The sequence below is a fragment of the Caretta caretta genome, chromosome 3 (assembly GCF_965140235.1).
Source record: "Caretta caretta isolate rCarCar2 chromosome 3, rCarCar1.hap1, whole genome shotgun sequence".
Taxonomy (NCBI): domain Eukaryota; kingdom Metazoa; phylum Chordata; order Testudines; family Cheloniidae; genus Caretta; species Caretta caretta.
Window position 1 is genome coordinate 210,222,872 of NC_134208.1, and position 18,756 is coordinate 210,241,627.

Sequence of the window (18,756 nt, forward strand, 5' to 3'; positions counted from 1 at the left end):
CACTTAGCCCCGTATCCTGTCTTCTGACAGTGGCCATTGACAGATGTTTCAGAGGGAATGAACGGAACAGGGCAATTTATCAAGTGATCCATTTTGGCTAATAGCCATTGATGGATTTATCCTCCATGAACTTAGGTAGTTCTTTTCTGAACCCAGTTATGCTTTTGGCCTTCACAACATCCCCTGGCAATGCAGGGGCAAGATTCTGCATTGCATCTCTTAATCTCCACACCACTGTCTGGTGGCCCCAGACACCTTCCTCCTTATGCGGGGCTTGCAAGGGGTTCTTTAGAGAGCAGCCTCCTAGCTCTCTCCCACCATGCCTGCACTGGGGGGATTTTTACCTAGCCAAATAAGAGGCCATGAGGGCCCCATTAGGCTGCCCCAGCCCTTTTAAGCCAGCGCAAAAGGGCAGGCACAGGGGTGAGGATCTCACATGGGGTTCCCTACAGATTTTCGCGCTCTCATGGTGTTCATCTCAATTTGAGCTTTCCCTTGTAAAAAGTTTCTAGGTTTGAAGACAGGCTTTCCCCTATGACTGTCTGGCGTATTGTCTTCAGGCTTGACAAAGCCTTGGCTGGGATGGTTTAGTTGGGGATTGGTCCTGCTTTGAGCAGGGGGTTGGACTAGATGACCTCCTGAGGTCCCTTCCAACCCTGATATTCTATGATTCTGTGGGTGACCAGTCCAGGCGTGAGCTGGGCGAGATGCTAACTGCCACGTTCGTCTCAGTGCAGTGTTAATACACCAGTAGCTGTAGGCCACCGGCAGTATTTCGGCGCTGTCGTAGACCCAGTCTAGGTGATAAAACACACCCTCGTTAAACGTGGCAATGGCCGAAACACGTTATACAGGTAATCTACTGGTGCCTGTGTGGACAGGGGAATAACAATCAATCCACCACTTTTTATCCTGCTAAAATCTTCTGCAAGGTCTTTTTGAACAAACAAATAGTGAAGAGCAAGATTCAAAAGGAAAAGTAATGGCGGCAGGGGGAGGAGGGGTTACTACCGGCCTCAATTAATTGTGCTCTTCCCCCCACCACAGACCTTCTTTAAAGTGTCATTCCCCCCTTCCCCCTCCCCCCCCCACATTTTCATTCAGTGCCCCGCCAGGGCCCAAAATCACAGCTGCCCGTTAATCGAGAACCCTGGGCACATGCAGAGCCAGGTCATTTGAAATCACGTCCACATGCTCCCCAATCCATTTTGCTCTCTTACAGAGCCCCCCAGTTACCTACACCCCACTGGATCTTCCCCGATAATTCTGCTCTCCCCACACAAAGCTCCCTGACACTGTCCCTCCGTAGAGCTTCCCAATTAAGCCCATGATCACCGGTGCCTCCCCTGGTGCTGGAAGGACCTCAGAGAAGATCAGAGGCTTTCCTCTTCTTCAGCGCCCTACCAAGAGCCCCAAAGTCTTCAATAAGTCCCACATGATTCGGTGTGGGTGGTGCCAGGGTGAGTGAGCACCAGGGGAGGTTTGCCAGTCAGTGTCAGAGCCCGTGGGGATACAGTGACGCCTCGTAAAAGGAATAGTGTCTGTTAGTACAGCTGGACTGGACAAATGAGTTCATTTTTAAAAATACATTCTCTCCTAACTCTCCGTGAAGATGCATGCATGCACCTTCCATTCACGCGAGCAGGACCTGGACATGCAGAACCCCTGCCCTTGGCTATGTTCATGGTGAAACAAGACAAGTGCTGCTAAAGCTGTGGGGTCATGAGCAGGAACAAATCCTGTGCCCTGGGTCATAAAACCAGACTGGGTGAAACCCTGGCCTCATTAAGCCCATGAGGAAACTCCGCTTGACTTCCGCGGGACTAAGATTTCACCCAACATGTATTAAGGGGTGACTTCCCCCCAAGGAGTCAGTGTTATTCACAGAGTAAGAGATTCAGCCGGGTTTTGGGCTGGTGAAGTAGGGAGAGTTTGGGAAGGCAAAAAAAATCCACTGTCCAATCCATGGCCGGGGTACGTGGCTGCCTCCGCCACCAGCGCTGAAAGAGCAGCCGCGTTCCTTACCTGTCCCCGGGGAGCGCTTTGCTGGCCATGCTGCTGCAGCAGGGTGTCACGCTCGTCTTGCGCCAACGACGCCGGAAGGGGTAGGTCCGGGGTGAAGTGAGCAGCCTGTAGGAAGGGGAATGTCTGGGGGATCTGATAGGGATTCAGTGGTGCTCACCCTGCAGGGCAGGAAGTGGCTGGCAGGAGGGGTAGAGGCTCTGAGGCTGGGGGAAGTATTTGACAAAACTAAATAGAAAGCTCCTCCCAGTGAATGCTGCTAGCCAGTGTGGACTGTTACGGCTACCAGCTCTGAGCCCATGGTCAAGCCCTTCGCTTGCCCAGACTGCCTGCGTGGGGCTGGGGCAGAGTCCCTCTCCACAGGGCAAAGGGGATGCCCGGGCCCCAGTGAATAGCCGTTGTGCTGATGCTCCTTGCAGGGCCGGAACAGGCGGCCTCGTACTGATAGAGACCCGGGTGAAGTGCTTAGAAATGACGAAAGCACAAGAGGCCGTATCGTAAGAGACTAACATGGTTACTACGGCGTCACTAGGGCTCGACCAAGGTTTACACGTTGGGCCTTCCCCCGAACAGGGAACAGCAACAGGGTCTGTGCTCAGTGTGACCCCCCGTCCCTAACTGGGCAGGCCAGTCCCGAAATGTACAGTTCGAGTCCCGGTCCTGGGCTGAATGACTCCAGGACAGCATTTGTCCCCGATGCCCTGTGGCCCCGCTCTGCCTCCGCCTGAGGCTCGGGGCGGCGCCAGCCTCTTTCCCCGTGGGGGGCTGAGGGGAGCCTTAGCACCCCAGCGCCATGAGGCCCCGCCCCCTGCTCCTCCTCCCCCCCCCGTGGCCCCGCCCTCTGGCCAGAAGCCGGAGACGGGCAGTAGTAAGAGTTGCCCAGGCAGCCCCAGAGTCCCGGACCCTCCCCTTGCCCTGGTCAGCGCACCCCAGGGACAGGGACACAGGCCAGGGCTTCTCTGGGGCACCCTAGCCCCCCGGCCAGGGCAGATGGAGGGACCAGGGCTCCCCACAACGGCCCGGGCTCCCTGGGCAGCTCTTACCATGGCTCAGCTCTGGCTTCTGGCCTGGGCGGGGCCACCGGGGGAGGAGGAGGAGCAGGAGGCGGGGCCTCATGGCAAGGGGGTGGGGCTCCTGTATGTGACCCATTTTTTTTGCATTTTGAAAAGGTGATCACCCTGTCTGTGCTATAAAAATATGCTGAAAGTTACTGGGGAGGTTCTTCTCGTAGGTGCTCACAGACTGCGCCTTTGGCAGGGGAGGAGTAATTGCATCATTAACCGGGGTTTTTTTCTTTCTTCCTGCTTCCTCTTGCTCTTCCAGAGCGACTACTCGAGTGACACAGAGAGTGAAGACAATTTCCTCATGATGCCCCCAAGGGATCATCTCGGCCTCAGCGTATTCTCCATGCTCTGCTGCTTTTGGCCACTGGGGATTGCTGCCTTTTATTTGTCACACGAGGTAATGTAAAAGTCTCTCCTGCTAACTCAGAACACTGTAGCCTAGGATTTGGATGGACCCAGTGTGATGTGGAAGGGGGCAACTGGGCATATATTTTTGGGTTACACACACACACACGTTGTGGGTAGCTAGAAGCAGAGAGGGGTTCAGAGTATAGATAACCCACTGGTGAGTGTGTGTTACAGGTCTCCTTCTGTGTAAATGCATATATCGATGGTGGTATATACCTACATGTTTTCCTTTGTACTGAGTACAGATGCTATAAAAGTCCTTAGCTCTGATTCTTGTGGTCCAGTCCTATGTTGCTTCATAGCTGAGAGGGTCAAGAATTTTCTCTTGGAAAATATCCTTTTTGGAAAAATTCAATTTTGCAAGGGAGAAACTTAAATGTTGTTGAAAAATTTCCATTCCCCCTTCCCAGGGAAACTCTAAATGACCACTAACAGACAGCCCACCTGGAAGGCTCTGTCAGTTTCATTTTCTGTCCAGGAGAAAAGTGAAATTGACAAGAGCATTCCAGGCAGGCAGAGGGAAAGCTGAAAAACTCCATTTTGGTTCTTTCCAAAATGGATTTTTTCTGGGAATCCCTTCCTGAGAACCTTTTTGCTTTTTTGACTTTTCAACCCCATTCAGATGGAAAAATTTCCAAAAACATGAAATTTGTCTCAGGAAGGATTTCCCTTTTCCAGCCACAGTATGACAAATATCCACTGAACGTCTCTACATCTCCCTCCAGTACGTCTTCATAAAGCCTGAAATCTCTCAGAACAGAGGGTCATGTAACTTACAGGCCTGGAATCCCATTGGTGGGCTCGTCAGTGGTCATAACGAAGTGAGCTGCCAACACTAGGCTGTTAGCTGTTACCACTCAAGAAAGAGATCTTGGAGTCATTGTGGATAGTTCTCTGAAAACATCCTCTTAGTGTGCATTGGCAGAAGTTGGGAATCATTAAGAAAGGGTTTAGTTTATCAATTTGTTCCAAAACCTCCTCTAATCACACCTTAATCTGGGACACTTTCTCAGATTTGTCATCTAAAAAGACTGGCTCAGGTTTGGGAATCTCCCCCACATCCTCAGCCGTGAAGGCTGATGCAAAGAATTCATTTAGTTTCTCCGCAATGGCCTTATTGTCCTTGAGTGCTCCTTTAGCATCTCGATCGTTCCAGGGCCCCCAATGGTTGTTTAGCAGCTTCCTGCTTCTGATGCACTTAAAAAAATTTTTGCTATTACTTTTTGAATTTTTGCTATTACTTTTTTTTTTTTAACTATTACCAAGTGGTCAGCAAGCAGCAGCCTGTTGCAGAAGACAAGAGCCCACTTACCATTACAATTACCTGGCTCTGTCAAATTTCAGAGGGCCTGCTGGGGAAAATGGTCCTACCAGAAGGCATCCTTGCAATTCAGATAGATTAATAGAGGCTTGATTGTCAGAAAGGAAGGTACAGTGTGTTGTATATTACCTCTAGGGCAGGGTGACAAGCATTTGGGGGGAAGGAGTCAACAGTTTTTGTTTTTTAATTTAAATATATTGTGAAATGTTAGTATTATTAAACTCCCTTTTAAAATGTAAAATGTATTTTTGAAAGCTGTTTTCTCCCCCCCCCCCCAAAAAACCCCAGACAAATGGTCTCTGAATGGTTATTGAGAGGTTTGGGTTTTTTTTGAATTTAAAGTGTTTGAGAATGTTTTCCATCCATTATTTTGGTGTGGCAGTGGTGAGAGAGAGACACGCACACAAAGTGGGGAAGGTAACGTCTCTTATTGGACCAACTTCTGTTGGTGAGAGACAAGCTTTCGAGTTACACAGCGCTCTGCTTCAAGTCTGGGAAAGGTACCCCGAGTGTCACGTTAAATCCAAGGTGGAACAGATTGTTCAGCATACGTAGTTAACACATAGTGCAAGATATTACCTCACCCACCTTGTCTCTCGCATATCCTAAGGAACCGTTCTAGGTGAGGTAGCCTGTTAACACCCTATAGTCATAGGTCTAAAAAGGGATGTTCGTGCATTGCAGATTGTTGTAATCAATAAATCCAGTGTCTTTATTAAAACTATGATTTTAATGGCTAGCAGAGTTATGAATTTAAGCTCCCAGGCTCACCTTTTGAAAGTGGTGCACAGGTTTCCTTTGAGGATGAGGACTGAGAGGCTAGACATAGAGTGGTCGCTTTGTGAAAAGTGTTCACCCACCAGTGATGTGGTGTTTGTGTCTTTTATCGCTTTCCGGTGTAAATTTATTGGAGAGCGCAGTGATTGTCTGGTTTCCCCCACATAGTTGTTGTTGGGGCATTTAGTACACTGGATGAAGTACAGCACACGTGATAGGCTTGTGTAGGATCCAGGGATCTTGAAAGGTGTGTTGTGGGGGGTGTTGATCATTGCAGCAGGTGGAGATATGTCTGCAGGTTGCATCTGTTGCTCTGGCAGGGTCTGGTGCCGCTTTGAGTTGGTGGTTCCCGGTCTGTGGGGAGCTTGCTTCTGATGAGGAACTTGGCGAGGTTGGTGGTGGTGGTGGAGGGGGGGAGTTTGCAGGTCAGGAGAGAGTGCATCATGGAATGGGCCACCCAAATATACCCCAAGAGAACTTCTTAATACGGGGGGGTGTGGGAGCCTTTGACCACACACCCCTAGCTGCACCTACCACCCCATAGTGGAACCCACACAGGGTATCATCAAACAGCTACAACACATACTCGATGTGGACCCCCTGCAGAAAGAAATCTTTCCTGAACCCTCTCTTCTGGCCCCATTTTACAGACAGGGAAACTGAGGCATGGGACACTGAAGTGGCTTGTCCATGGTCACCTGGCAGGCCAGTGGCAAAGTCAGGACTAGAACCCAGGTCAACTGAGTCCCAGTCCAATGCTCTGTCCTTTAGACCTCACTGTCCTATCATGTCATGCGACATATCACGTCTGACAGATAAATAAACGATTGACGGCAGAGTCAAGGCGGGTAGTTTGCAACCAGGCTTATTGAGATTTGTGTGCATGGACAATTCTGCAAATACTCATGTGCAACAAACAAATGTGCAGAAAAAGAACAAAAGACTAAATTCATCAGACAACTTGTTCGCAACAAATACCATCATAGGAACAGCTCTGGTTCTTGGGGACGTTGCTGTCCCATGCAGCAAAAGGGATGAGACAAAGGACGTAGGAGTGTTGGCTTAAATTTTCAAAAGCGATGAGTGGCTTTTCAGTGTCTCTATTTTTAGTTACCCAAATTGAGACACCTTAAAAAGGGGAATGGCTTTCACTAAGACACCCTCTGAAAACATGGCCCCTTTGCGGGGGTCTCAGGTTGGGCTCCCAAAGTCCCTAGTTGCTTTGAAAATGTAGACCAACATTTCAGCTCAGGGTTAAGTGCCGCACTGGGGCAGTGCGGAGAGGCCTGTATGGCCCTGGCCTATGCAGTATCTATTCTGTGGATGCTTTATCCTCTCCATCCTTTCAGGCCGACATCTTATGTAAGCATTAAATTCACGTTCCAATAAAATAGTGTAATATCATCAGAGAGCGAGTGAGAGTGAGTGCTTTGAAGTGTCCCTCCTGAGAACTCAGAAAAGGAGCCTTTTCTTTGTCCTTGTAACAAAGCAATATTTTAGAAGGCTTGAGCTTTAAACGACTTTGCAAATGAATGACTCCGACAAACCCTTATGTTTCGGGATCGAGTCAAAATTAGAAGCATTTCTTCAGTCTCCTCGCGCAAAGCTCTTGTGAGGAAGGTGCTCTTCAAAGACGAGAAGGTTCATGGCAGAAATCTTTGCAGCTGGGCTCCAAATCCAGCAGTCCCAGGCTGCGCTTCCATCCTTCACGCCTTAGACCCCACTTCCCCAGGAGAATTGGTACTTAGTGTTGTGATTTAAAAACCCCTCCTGTCAAGGCTTTCCAGGCTCCATACAGAAGACACAGTGATGTCTTGGTTCTTTTTAAACTGTTTAAATATTAATAGTTAGTTAATATTGCTTCTATTTAATTCATATTATTGCTGTATTTACATTGGCCTAAATCTTGAAGTCCATACTCAAAATCACTCAGGGAAGCTCCCAGTGGGCCAGATCCTCAGCTGGTGTAAATTGCCACTTCAGTGGAGTTACACCAACTTACACCATCTGAGGATCCAGTTCATTGACTTCAGTGACAGTTTGCACCAGTAATAACCTCAGCATTTGCCCCACACTGCATGTTGCAAAGGTGGCCAAGATCAAGCACTCAGCAGTTAGGAAATGCCAGCATTAAGGTTGCCTGTGTAACCTTAATTTGGCCCCTTTCTGTTTATTTGGTCCTATTCTGCCTACGTGTTAGGATAGGCTTTAATTACACAATCCCATACTGTTTTTCCCCAGGACCCCAAACTCATTCAGTGACTGGGTAGCTGTTTAATACCTTTCTTTAACCTCTTCATCCAAAGCCCAGCTTGAAGCCTTATTCCCTGCCCAGAACAGCGAATTATTCACATCCTCCCGGGCAGTGCTCTCTCCAGTGTGTCTGAGGGCGAGATCCACAAAGGGGACTCAGACACAGCGTAGCAACACCGAACGTTTAGGTGCCCCGCCGTCAGATGGAATCCACAGCTCTGAGTTAGGCGTCCAGGCTCCCTGGACAATGCTTGCAGGGGGAGAGGTGCTGTGAGACCCACAAAAGCCAGCATTTCGAGCGGGGCGCCGCCTAAACTAGCCAATAGGAAATGCCAAGGAGAGGGGTGTGGCCTACGCCCCACCTCTTAAAGTGACTTGGGTAGCTAAGTCCGAGACACTTCCTTCCGTTCAGGATTCACAGCCAGGAGTCCTCTCCTGGAGTCTGGCACCAAAGCCCTTTCTCATACAAATCCAAGGCACCAGAGGTGCCCTTATAGGCTTTCGCCTAGTGGTTTGGACACTCATCCAGGCTATGGAAGGCTCATGTTTGATTCCCCCTCTGGCTAGGTAGCAGGGTCCTGACTGCGCATCTCCTTTCTTCCCAGGTGAGTGCACTAACCACTGGGCTGTAAAGTCCTTCTGTCTCTGCCCTTTTGTACACAGGGGAACTGATCCAGCAGGAAAGACCGAGAAAGCCCCACACCCAGATATCCTGTGGCCCAGTGGCTCCTCCAGCATTGTTTTGTCCAGGGCCTGATCCAGTGGGCCGCGACTGAGAAGTCCAATCTGGTAGGCTCCCACCGGCAGGATAAGCAGGGAAACAGCTAGGCTGAGGCTACCTGAAGTCAAGGGTTAGGGGGGAGGGATAGCTCAGTGGTTTGAGCATTGGCCTGCTAAACCCAGAGTTGTGAGCTCAATCCTTGAGGGGGCCATTTAGGGATCAAGGGGGCGGGAAAAAAAAAATTGGGGACTGGTCCTGCTGTGAGCAGGGGGCTGGACTAGACGCCCTCCTGAGGTCCCTTCCGGCCCTGACGGTCTATGATTCTATGAAGGCAGCTCCACCAACTCTGCCTGTAGAATGTGTCCAGCTTGTGAGAGCATCGGGCTTGCGCTCAGAAGCTGGGGAGTGACAACATTGAGGTGCTCTCCTGGCACTGCCCTCGGCTGCTACGTGACACTTTTCAATTCACATCCTGTTTCTCAAGTGCATCATCTGATCTCTTTCTAAAGCTGTCGGCTCACGGGTACAATCATCCAGTACCGTGTACTCCTCTGTATGACGGTGGTTTTCTTTTCTCCCACCCTTTGTCTGCCTAGTTTATTTAGGCTGTAAGCTGTTTGGCGTAGGGGCTGTCCCTCACTGTGCTGTATGTACGGATCCCTGTGCAATGGCATCCTGATCTCGGCTGGGGCCCCAGCCCACCTGGCCTGAGAGCGTTGAGTCAGTTTCTGACCTACCCCTAAGCCTTCCCGCTGAACCCGAGTTACCGCCTGCTGCCTATGGGGTCGTCTCTCCTCCTCCCGCCGTGGGGTTGGAATGGCGGGAGCTGCTGGCTGCCATCCGCTGCTGCTCTGTATCTGCTGTGGCGCGAGAGGCGCGGCTGCTCCATGGCACGCTCGCTCCGCACCACGCACCGTGCAAAGGAGTAGCAGCAGCTGGCAAGAGCCGGGCTTGCAGCCCCTCTCCCGGCACCCATCCCGCGGGCAGGAAGAGGAGAGAGAGCCTGAGCCAGAGAAGGCCCAGTTGTTTTCCCACATGACTGGGAACTCTGACACTTGCCTTGTGACCCTTGGGTCAGGTTGAAGAGCTCTGCTCTGTGCATGTGATTTTCATCTCACTTAAAGTAGTAGAAATCCAGCTTGTCTGGCCATCTGGTTTCCCCCCAAGTCAATAGGGTTCTGCCCACTGACACCTGGAAGAGTCTCGGGCATTTGGGGATTGATCGGCTGCATGGCACCAGGACTCTTCAGGCCAGAGTGCGATACCAGAGCAGCTGATGTGAAAATAATCCGTAGGAAATGAAATCGACCGTGAAGCAGAGCAATATTGCTCCTTTGGCAGTGACCTTGGGGGGCGTTTGCCTTTCCCTGCAGCCTGGGGAGTGGGTCACTTAGGATTATTCGGGAGTGTGTCAATCATTGCCCAGCCATTGCGGGAGCCTCGGGCACTGGTGGACCTGGGTCCCGCCTGTTCTCCGCCAGCGGCGCATCTCCTGTGGGCTGTGATACTTTGGTTGGATTTTGGCTGTTGGGTGCTGGGTGGTGCCGGTGGCCTATGACGTACTGGAGGTCAGACTAGATGATCTGCTGCTCCCTTCTGGCCTGGCAGTCTATGACTCTAGGACTTGACTGGCGTAAAGCGCCCACGCAAGTTTGCAGCGAGTTAGCTTCCCAGTTTAGGAGCTTCTCTGGAAAAGCGCAGCCCCTAATAACCCTGGCATCAGGCCTCAGCCCCCCGCAGGTGCACTGACTTGAGTTGGGGACAGTGAGTGCACACGTGAGGATGCAATTCCAAGATCAGAGCCGTGACCAGCTATACAGACACTCTGGGGAGCTCCCTTCGGCTCTTCGTAAGAAGCGGGACGTCTGTGGTGTTCTGTCTACCAGCAACATTGCAAGCCAGGAGGACGCAGAGAGAATTCCACATCCAATTCCTGCAACAGGTGATGTTTGCCCAGGACACCGGTCCTGCCCACATCCCTGGTCTCAGGGGCACCTTTCAATGACCCCGAGTGGTCACTGGTCGAACATCTCGTTTGACTGACACTCCTCCAGAAGCACAGCATGCCCTGCCCTCCATGCCAGTCGTTGACTCAGAGTATGGGCAAGGCAGCTTGCTACAGCGGGTAGGCATCCCTGGCTGATCTCCTCTCAACGTTCTCATCTAATCTGCTGCCCCTTAAGGCAAAGAGACGGGACTATGCAACACAGCAGCCAGTGAGTGCTGCAGAAGTGCTTGGAAGCAGATCAGGTAGACGATTCCTTAACAATCATTCCCTTACCAAGGAGGAATGAAGGCCAGATTATGCACTTGCAGATTTCACTGAAGAAACGTTTTCCCTCCAGCAAGATGGCTCACAAGTGTGGATGTTCACGAGGGAGTCGGCTGGCTGCACGCAACGAACAGACATGGCTGTCATGACGGTGATAATGCCACGTGGTGCCTGCATATTAAGTTGAGTTTGAGTGTGTCTGCACGTCTCTGGATGTCGAGAACTGGCGGAGAAGGGCATGTGCTTGCCAGAATACAGATCGGTCCTTTGTTAATGAATTTGACGGTGCTGGGACGAATGTATGGCCATCAAGTATGTACGGGCTGTTATTGAAAGGCTGCCAGATTGAAAGTTAGCATCCAGAGTGTGTTTGCAGAACGCCTTTGGTTTCTCATTGCTCTTGCTCATCGTCACCCCGATCATGCAGGTGATAATTGGGTGGGCGGAGGGTGAATACAGAATGACGGCAGCCAGTGCCAACATTAAATAACATAACAGCTGTTCTCAGCACAGCTACTGGGAGGAATGACCTCGCTGGAAATCTCTCCCAACATAAGGGAACTGAACTGCGGTGCCTGGAGAGGAAGAATGGTTTGGTAATTAAGGCACTGGCCTGGGATGCAGGAGATCAGGGGTTAATTCCCAGCCATGCTGCAGACTTCCAGATGATCTAGCCCATTGGGGTTACAAAACCATCATCCTTTGAAAGGCGTCTGCACACAGAAGAGAATTCAACAGGGCTGGTGATGGTGTGATGGAAGAGCTGTCTTTATGGTCATTTTGCCCTCTGGTGTCTATTGGCTAAAAAGGGCTGTGGGTCAGGAAACCTTAGCAATACCTTGTAGAAGGCCCCCTTGTCCCCTGGATCTTGTGGTCAGGTTCCTAAGTCAGGAACCAAGGCTCAGAAGAGGAGGTTAGGTTAATGAACCACTTGATTGCCTCGGCCCTGAAGCTGATCTTAAATAATTGGAAAGGTAGCTTGCAAGGAACAGTCTCATCACAGTTCCGTTTACTACATGTCATTGTTTAATTATGAGAAGGCTGTGGCCCAGAAAATAAACCAGCTTGAAATGTTCAAAGAGATAGAGTTGTCTTTTACAACCACACCAGTGTGGCAGGGGCTGGTCCAGCCTGGGGATTTATCGATGAATGCTTTATGCTCTGAGGCCATAAAAACAAATGCAATTTCAATGGGTGCTGCTCTCGTGGCATATAAGAGAGGTTGTGTCACACTGTTAATCGGTGAAGGAACGGGTTGTTCCAACACCAAGGGAGAACGTGGTTTTTAGAATACCCTTAATGTGACCTGCTCTTGCCTCCATCCTGAGCACTGCACTTCTGACACATTTACAAGGCTGCGTGATAGAGGATGTCCGGGCCAGTGCTAGCAAACATCATGAACGTTAAATGGTTGTGATTTCCTGCGTGCTCACAGACATTGATAACACCCAGTGGTGTCAGCCAAGACCCGGGACCCCACTGAGAGACAGTCCTTGCCCGAAGAGCTACAACCCCAACAGACAAAGGGAGTGTTGGCGTAAGCCTCGGTTTCCAGGGGAGGGATTACAGGGCAGAGAGAGTGAGGGATTTGCTTCTGCTGACGCAGGAAGCTCTGGGCAGAGTCGAGAACTGAATAGAGATCTCCTGAATACTTGCTCTCACTGCCTTACCCACCAGCCTATCCTCCCTTATGTGCTTTAAGCCCACCACAAATTTCTCTTAGCAGCCATTTCATTTGTCTCTGCTTTCAGTCTTTCCATGGAGTGGCTTGAAAAAGCACGTGGAGAAATGAATCCTCCCCGGGGGATTGGAAAAGTCAATAATATTCCCGATTGCCTGTGCTGAATCCAGCACTGACGACTGTGGAACATGCAGTGATTTCTAGTTTTAAATAAATTAGAGAAAGCAGACGGCTCCTGGTCCGTACTCTCCCAGCCAAGGCAGAGAGACGTACTGGGGTCCTTTGCCCTCTGTTTCCAAATAAGCAGGGAGATAAGACATGTAGTATAGTCCATATGATGGGCGGGATTTTCAGTGCCTGAGGAGCACAAGCCCTGATCTTGGAGTCCATGCTGCTCCGTCACCGGCGCTTTGGAAAGGGGCGTCCTTCAAACGCTGGTGTCTTGTTCTCATCCGAGTGGAGAACAGGCCTCAAACGCCTGCCCTCCCAGCCTGCTCTGTGGCCCTCATCCCCGTAACAACCACCGGAGCCTCCTGAGGTCCAGTAGAAGGCGTCACGCGCCTCGTCAGCCGGAGGTCGGGCGGTGCCGTTATTGTACACGTGGGGAGCTGAGGCACAGGGAGAGACGTGACTTGTTCACGGTCACACCAGGAGTTTATGGCGGAGCAGGGGCGTGGCAGGCTTGGGTGCAAGTGCCGGAATCCAAGGATTTAGGGCTTGATTCTCAAAAGAAATCAGGGGCCCAAATCCTAGAATCAGCCCCCACTGGGGCTCCCAAAACCCAGCTCAGCTGCCACCCAATCTGTTGGGGCCTGAATGTTTGCAGTAAAAGTTCCCTAGGCGCCAGTTTCTGCAATCCTGCACCAGTCTAGCTAAAATACACGGGCCATGTCCACTCCTCCCAGTCTCCTGCTATCCCACTGATAAGGCTCAAAGATCCCAGTCTGCCAGTGGCCGAACTTTCTACCCCACAACTGGTACTGCCCGCCCCACAACAAATGGACTGGTGCTAGGCACACTTGTCCCTCCAATCAATCACCTCGCGCTGGACTTCTACTCCATATTCCCCCCCACCCGAATCAGGGCTGCTCCCCTCCCCAACTCGGCAGCCACCTCCCAGTAAATCCCTTGTGACCCCGGCACTCCCCACCAGGGCCTACTGCCCAGAGCTATGCTCAGGGAATTCCTGACATGGGCTGCCCAAGGGCACCCTTGGAGTCTGCAGGCACTGGCGGGGAGTTCCAGCTGTAAACCAGTCCCTGGAATTAGGCACCTAAACCAGGTCAGACCTTCCTTATGAGAAACCAGAGGGAGAGAGACCTCCCTCCATGATAGCCTGCAGCCCCATGGCCGGGGCACTCCGCTCAGATGGGGGAGACCTGTTTTCAAATCCCTATTCGACCTGTCTTGGAGCAGGAACTGGAGTCTCCCCTCTCCTGGGTGAGTGCCTTGACCACTGGGCTATTGGGTATGCTAGGGCATGCTCTCTGTCCAATGCACCCCCTCCTTTGGCGTGAGGCCCATCTGGTAGGCCTGCTTTGGACAGCACCTGCTGGATTGGGCCCCACAGGCAGGGGAATGATACTGTGAGAAGCCTGCCGGGACTTGGGTGTCCCCATTGGCGGGAATTTGGGTGCCAGCTAAACAAGGGGTTTGAGGCTCTCCGTGAACTTGGGCACCTAAAGGGCAGTTAGGCGTATTAGCCCCTTTGTGGATCCAGACCTACCTGGCTGGCCTGAGGTCACTCAGCAGGCCTGGGGCAGAGCAGGGATCTGAGCTGGACTCTGAGGTTCCAGGCTGACGCCCCAGCCATCGGCCCATCTGTCCGCGGCTGGCGCTTTTAGTGCACGTGAGAATTAAGCCTGTGTGCCCCTAGCTGTTCAGAGGCAGCCAGTCTCCTCCCGCTGGAATCACACCTGACCCTTTGAGATTTCTCCAGTCCGAGAAGGTCTTGTGTAAAATGCCGCTCATCACTCCTCTCAGATCAGTCTGGAACCTGGGCAGAGTGTAATGCTCCCACCGTGTGAGAATGGGGAAGGTGTGGAGTGAGGGGAAGGTGCAGGAAAAGGTCAATAGCACTCTTCTCCAGTGTACGTAAAATATTCCATTAGTTTTATTACCGAGAATACATTAGCATCATGTGGATCCATAGGCGCGTTTCAGTGCCGTAAGTACCTCTGAGAGATGCAAGGAGGCTGAGTCTCGTGAAAGGGTTATTTTGATTAGGAACAGCCCTTGTCTTTGGGAACAATGCCATAATATTAGTTAATGGGCTAATCTTTCACCTCTGGCTGCACAGATTTCAGTTGCCAAAGGCACAAATGAATTGAGTGGTGGAATTAGGTGACCCAGGAGACTGGTAATAGACTATGGGAAATTTAATCTCTAGATCACTGACCAAGGCTGGTAGTGGCTAAAAGTAATTGGCACCTGATGGCTGCTCAGAGACCAGAGGCTAAGGCACTGATTCAGGGAAACACTTGGCTCCCGAACCGATTGGTCAGTGCATCTTCGCTATTCCTGCGGTGGCCCGGTAAATGATCAAGGTCAGGGCGATAAAGCTCAATCATCTCTGGCTATTTCTTTGGGCTCTTGTTGGCATTTCAGCTGTAGGGCTTTCAATCAGCCATGGCTCAAACAGGACCTCAGACAGCCACTAGCTCAGAGTTATGGCTGAGATTTGCAAAACACAGGAGGCGAACGCATGGCTCCTAAATCCATATTTAGGCACCTGATTAATAGACTAAGTTTTGGAAGCACTGAGCCCCCTGCTGTTTCTACTGAACTCAATGGGAACCTCTGAGGGACCCACATTGGTAGTGGGAATTTTATTCATTATTTTATTGTCATCGAGTGCTGGGTCATCCCAGTCATGGCCCAGCACTCGATACAGACACAGAATAAAAAGACCATCCTTGCCTCCAGAAGCTTACAATCTAATAGTGCCCAAGCCTTTTACAATCCAAACCAGGCAGTTGTGCACATACATTTAGACATTTGGCAACTTGGCCAAAGATGCACCATGAAAACCTTTGGAAACAGTGGAAGCAGCCAGTCCAGCCGGGAGCTATAAGTGTATGGCCAACATCCTTTGTCATTTAAGGCTGCTAGAATCAGTTCCTGCTTGAGAAGTTCTTTTGTCAGTCGTTTGAAAGGGGTGTGTGAATTGTCTCAGGTGATCAGTTCACATGACAGTGTCGAAACGAAAACAAAAGATGCCAAGCCAACCAAACAACCCAAAACAAATTAGCCGTTGCAAGATGTGTGGAGACACATGCTGCATATCTGAGAATCGTGGCCTGGTCTTTGATATACAGCTCTGATTGCTATTAGCATGGAAGAAAAATACCTCTGCAGACTGCGGAAAGGTCAGTGTTAAGTCCTTTCTGCTGAAGACATCTGTTAATTTTATCACTCTTTGCATTACACAGCAGGCGTGAGAAGCTTTCTTTTTGCAAAAGGGGGCCGCCGCTGTAGAAGAGGAGAGACCGCTTTATTACATCAGCTACATCCAAAGACGCCCCCCCCCCCCCCGTAGCAGAACAGAGCCTGATATCTTTATCACAGAAGAATTAAGATCGTTTATCCTCCATATTCTGTTGAGGGCGTCACAGTTCAGGGCAACTGCACCTGTCTCCCCCCTCTCTGCTCCAGCCGGGGCACCCGCTCCAGGCTCCCAGTTCCTCAGCTGCCTTCCAGACCTGCATTTCTCCCCCTTCTGGTTGGGATTTTTTCCCTGCCTCCACGGTGTTTTTCCCCAGCAGAAATCAGACTGGTTGAGCTGGCCCGCTTTTGCTTCTCTCCTCCGAGATGGTACACGGCACCGTTGCCGCAGGTTTGAGTTACCACCCAGCTCGTTCCAAGCAAGCACTCGTATTCTTCAGGCAAAACCTTTACAGAGCAAACACGTGAACAAACCAGTGGGCAGGTTCACAAGCGTACCAGAGAGCAGCCCCTCCCTCCGACAAGGGCCCACGCTGGTGATTAGTCTTGCACACCCCATGCAGGCATTTTTCCCGTAGTCACAAGTTCATCACAGCTTCTGCTCGGAACAAGCACCCAGTCTTATGGGGCCTGAGCGGGCCCAAGACTTTCCAACTCTTCTTCCCCGCCGCACCCCCCCGTTGGTTCGGGGATCATGTCTGTTTTAACTTGGGCTGTTTAACCAAAAATCCTTTCTTTGTCTGTTGGACCCTGAAGGATCCAATATGAATCCGTATGTGAGAGCCTCTCTCCAGCTGGTGGGAGTTCTCAGGAGCTGTTAGAACCTGAGGGAATTTGCCTAACTGCCCCCCACTCTTAGTTCCTGGGGGCTGTCGTCCTCCTCCCCCCTGGAAATACAATCCCTCACTAGTGCATACATATTTGCATTTTGAACACAATGAATTCCTGGCAGACATCATTGAATCAGGTTTGTCTAGGATAGTGCGATCTCTCTCCATTCTGTGCATCCAATGAAGTGGGCTGTAGCTGACGAAAGCTTGTGCCCAAATACATGTGTTAGTCTCTAAGGTGCCACAAGTCCTCCTGTTCTTTTTGTGGATACCAACTAACACGGCTGCTACTCTGAAACCTCTCTCCCAGGGGTCTTCACATTGGTTTGGCCTCTGATGCGTCTTTTTAAGTGTTGTTCCAAGTTGTGCTCACCTGCTTCCTATGCCATGGAAAAAGAAAAGAGGAGACAGTGCGGGCCAGTGCACAGAAATCGGCTTGGGAGATCCACGGGCTAGTTCTGCCACCGACCTCCCTGCTTTGCAAAGCGCTTTCTGAGCTTTGGATGGAAAGAGCTGGTCAGAGAGCATAGTCACACGACGGTGACATTCATTTCACTTGCACGAAGTCTGAAATCAGCTTCATGCGGCAGCTGATCGTCTCTAGTAGTTTAGCAGGTGGCAAGGATAATGCAGTGGTGTTGGCATTGTTCGTAGCGGTGTAGTGTCAGAATACGACCGGTCACAACGAAGCTCAAGGGATGATTGTGCGAGGTGCTGGCAAGAGACGGACCCTGCCCCAAGAAGTTTCCAATCTAAATAGACAAGATAATCCAAGGGACTGTTCTTACCCCACTCTAGAGCCAGGGGAGGCCCGGGGAGATGAAGGCCCAGATTTCTGAAGGTTGTTAGGCATTGCTGTGCTCAGCAGCACACCACCTCACTGATTTAAGAGCCTGCATCTCCTTGTCCAAAGGGATTTAAGCCTGTCAATAGGGTTTTGGCTCCTCAGTGTCTAACTCCCTTTTGAAAAGAAGATTTAGGCTCCGACCTGCAGCGTTGCAGTGTTGAGGGCAGCAATGCCTACATGCACTTAAAAAGCCGGGCCTAAGCACCTGGCCCAAGGCATCGGTGGCAGAGCCAAAAACCAGACCCTTGCTCTTCTGCGACTCAAGCCAGTGCCCGGTCAGTCAGCCCTCCTGTTCCCTCGGGCTGTGCGGTGGGGGGTGCAGGCAAGACTCGAGCAGCGTGAGTTCGGGTGTCCGTGCCGCTCACAAGCAGCAGGGTCAGGAGTGAATGACCTGGGTCAGGTGATGGCAAATATCCAGAAAGCTTTCCTGTGGCACCCAGCCACTACGAACCCTCTGCTGCCGTGGGCGTGAGGGGAAAACCACTGTGGAAGTGCTTTGGTGCGTTTGCTGGGTCGTTTTTCATTCTGCTCCCTAGGGACCCGCTTCTTTGGTGTGAATCATTCGAGTGCCACTGAGGGGTAGTAATTAACACCCCTTCAGGCTCTGCCGCTGAGAGTCCAGCCGGACAGGTTGTAAAGAGAAGAGAAAGATGCTGACTGATGACATTTTAGGAGCCTCTAACACTGACCTGAAATAGATTTGGCCATATATAAGAATGACCTGATTTCAGGTCTGGTATCCTGGGACGTGCCAGGGCTGGCACCAAGCGCTGAGCCTCGCTTCACAATGGTCCATGGAAACTCCTCCTAACTCAGCAGGGTTACAAGACACCCCTATTCCTGTCACCAGGCTGGGAGCGGTCACCCTCCTAGACCTATACCCTCAGGCCAGTGTAATTCGTGGCTAAAATGCCACCGCGAAGGGAATAAGGAAGGAATGTTCATCTGGGAGGTGATGAGCATGTATTAATAAGGGCAGCTCTTCAAAGTTACTCAGAGATTTGTAATTCCAGCACCATACGCCACCTGCCATTGTTAGTCACGCTAACAGCGTGCTTAAACAAAGGACTACGGCCCAGAGCCTCAAAGTAATTTAGGTGCCTATCTCCCATTGGA

General features: G+C 51.0%; 1 protein-coding gene across 7 annotated transcripts in view; it reads left to right on the forward strand.

The window, feature by feature from the left end:
* SYNDIG1 (synapse differentiation inducing 1) overlaps positions 1–18,756 on the forward strand; it is a 92,032-nt gene that overhangs the window by 33,207 nt on the left and 40,069 nt on the right. For all 7 annotated transcript variants that reach the window (XM_048842283.2, XM_075127320.1, XM_048842284.2 and 4 more), the window contains exon 3: positions 3,346–3,483. In XM_048842283.2, the coding sequence (XP_048698240.1) occupies positions 3,346–3,483 (138 nt within the window). The remainder of the gene's footprint in view (positions 1–3,345; positions 3,484–18,756) is intronic.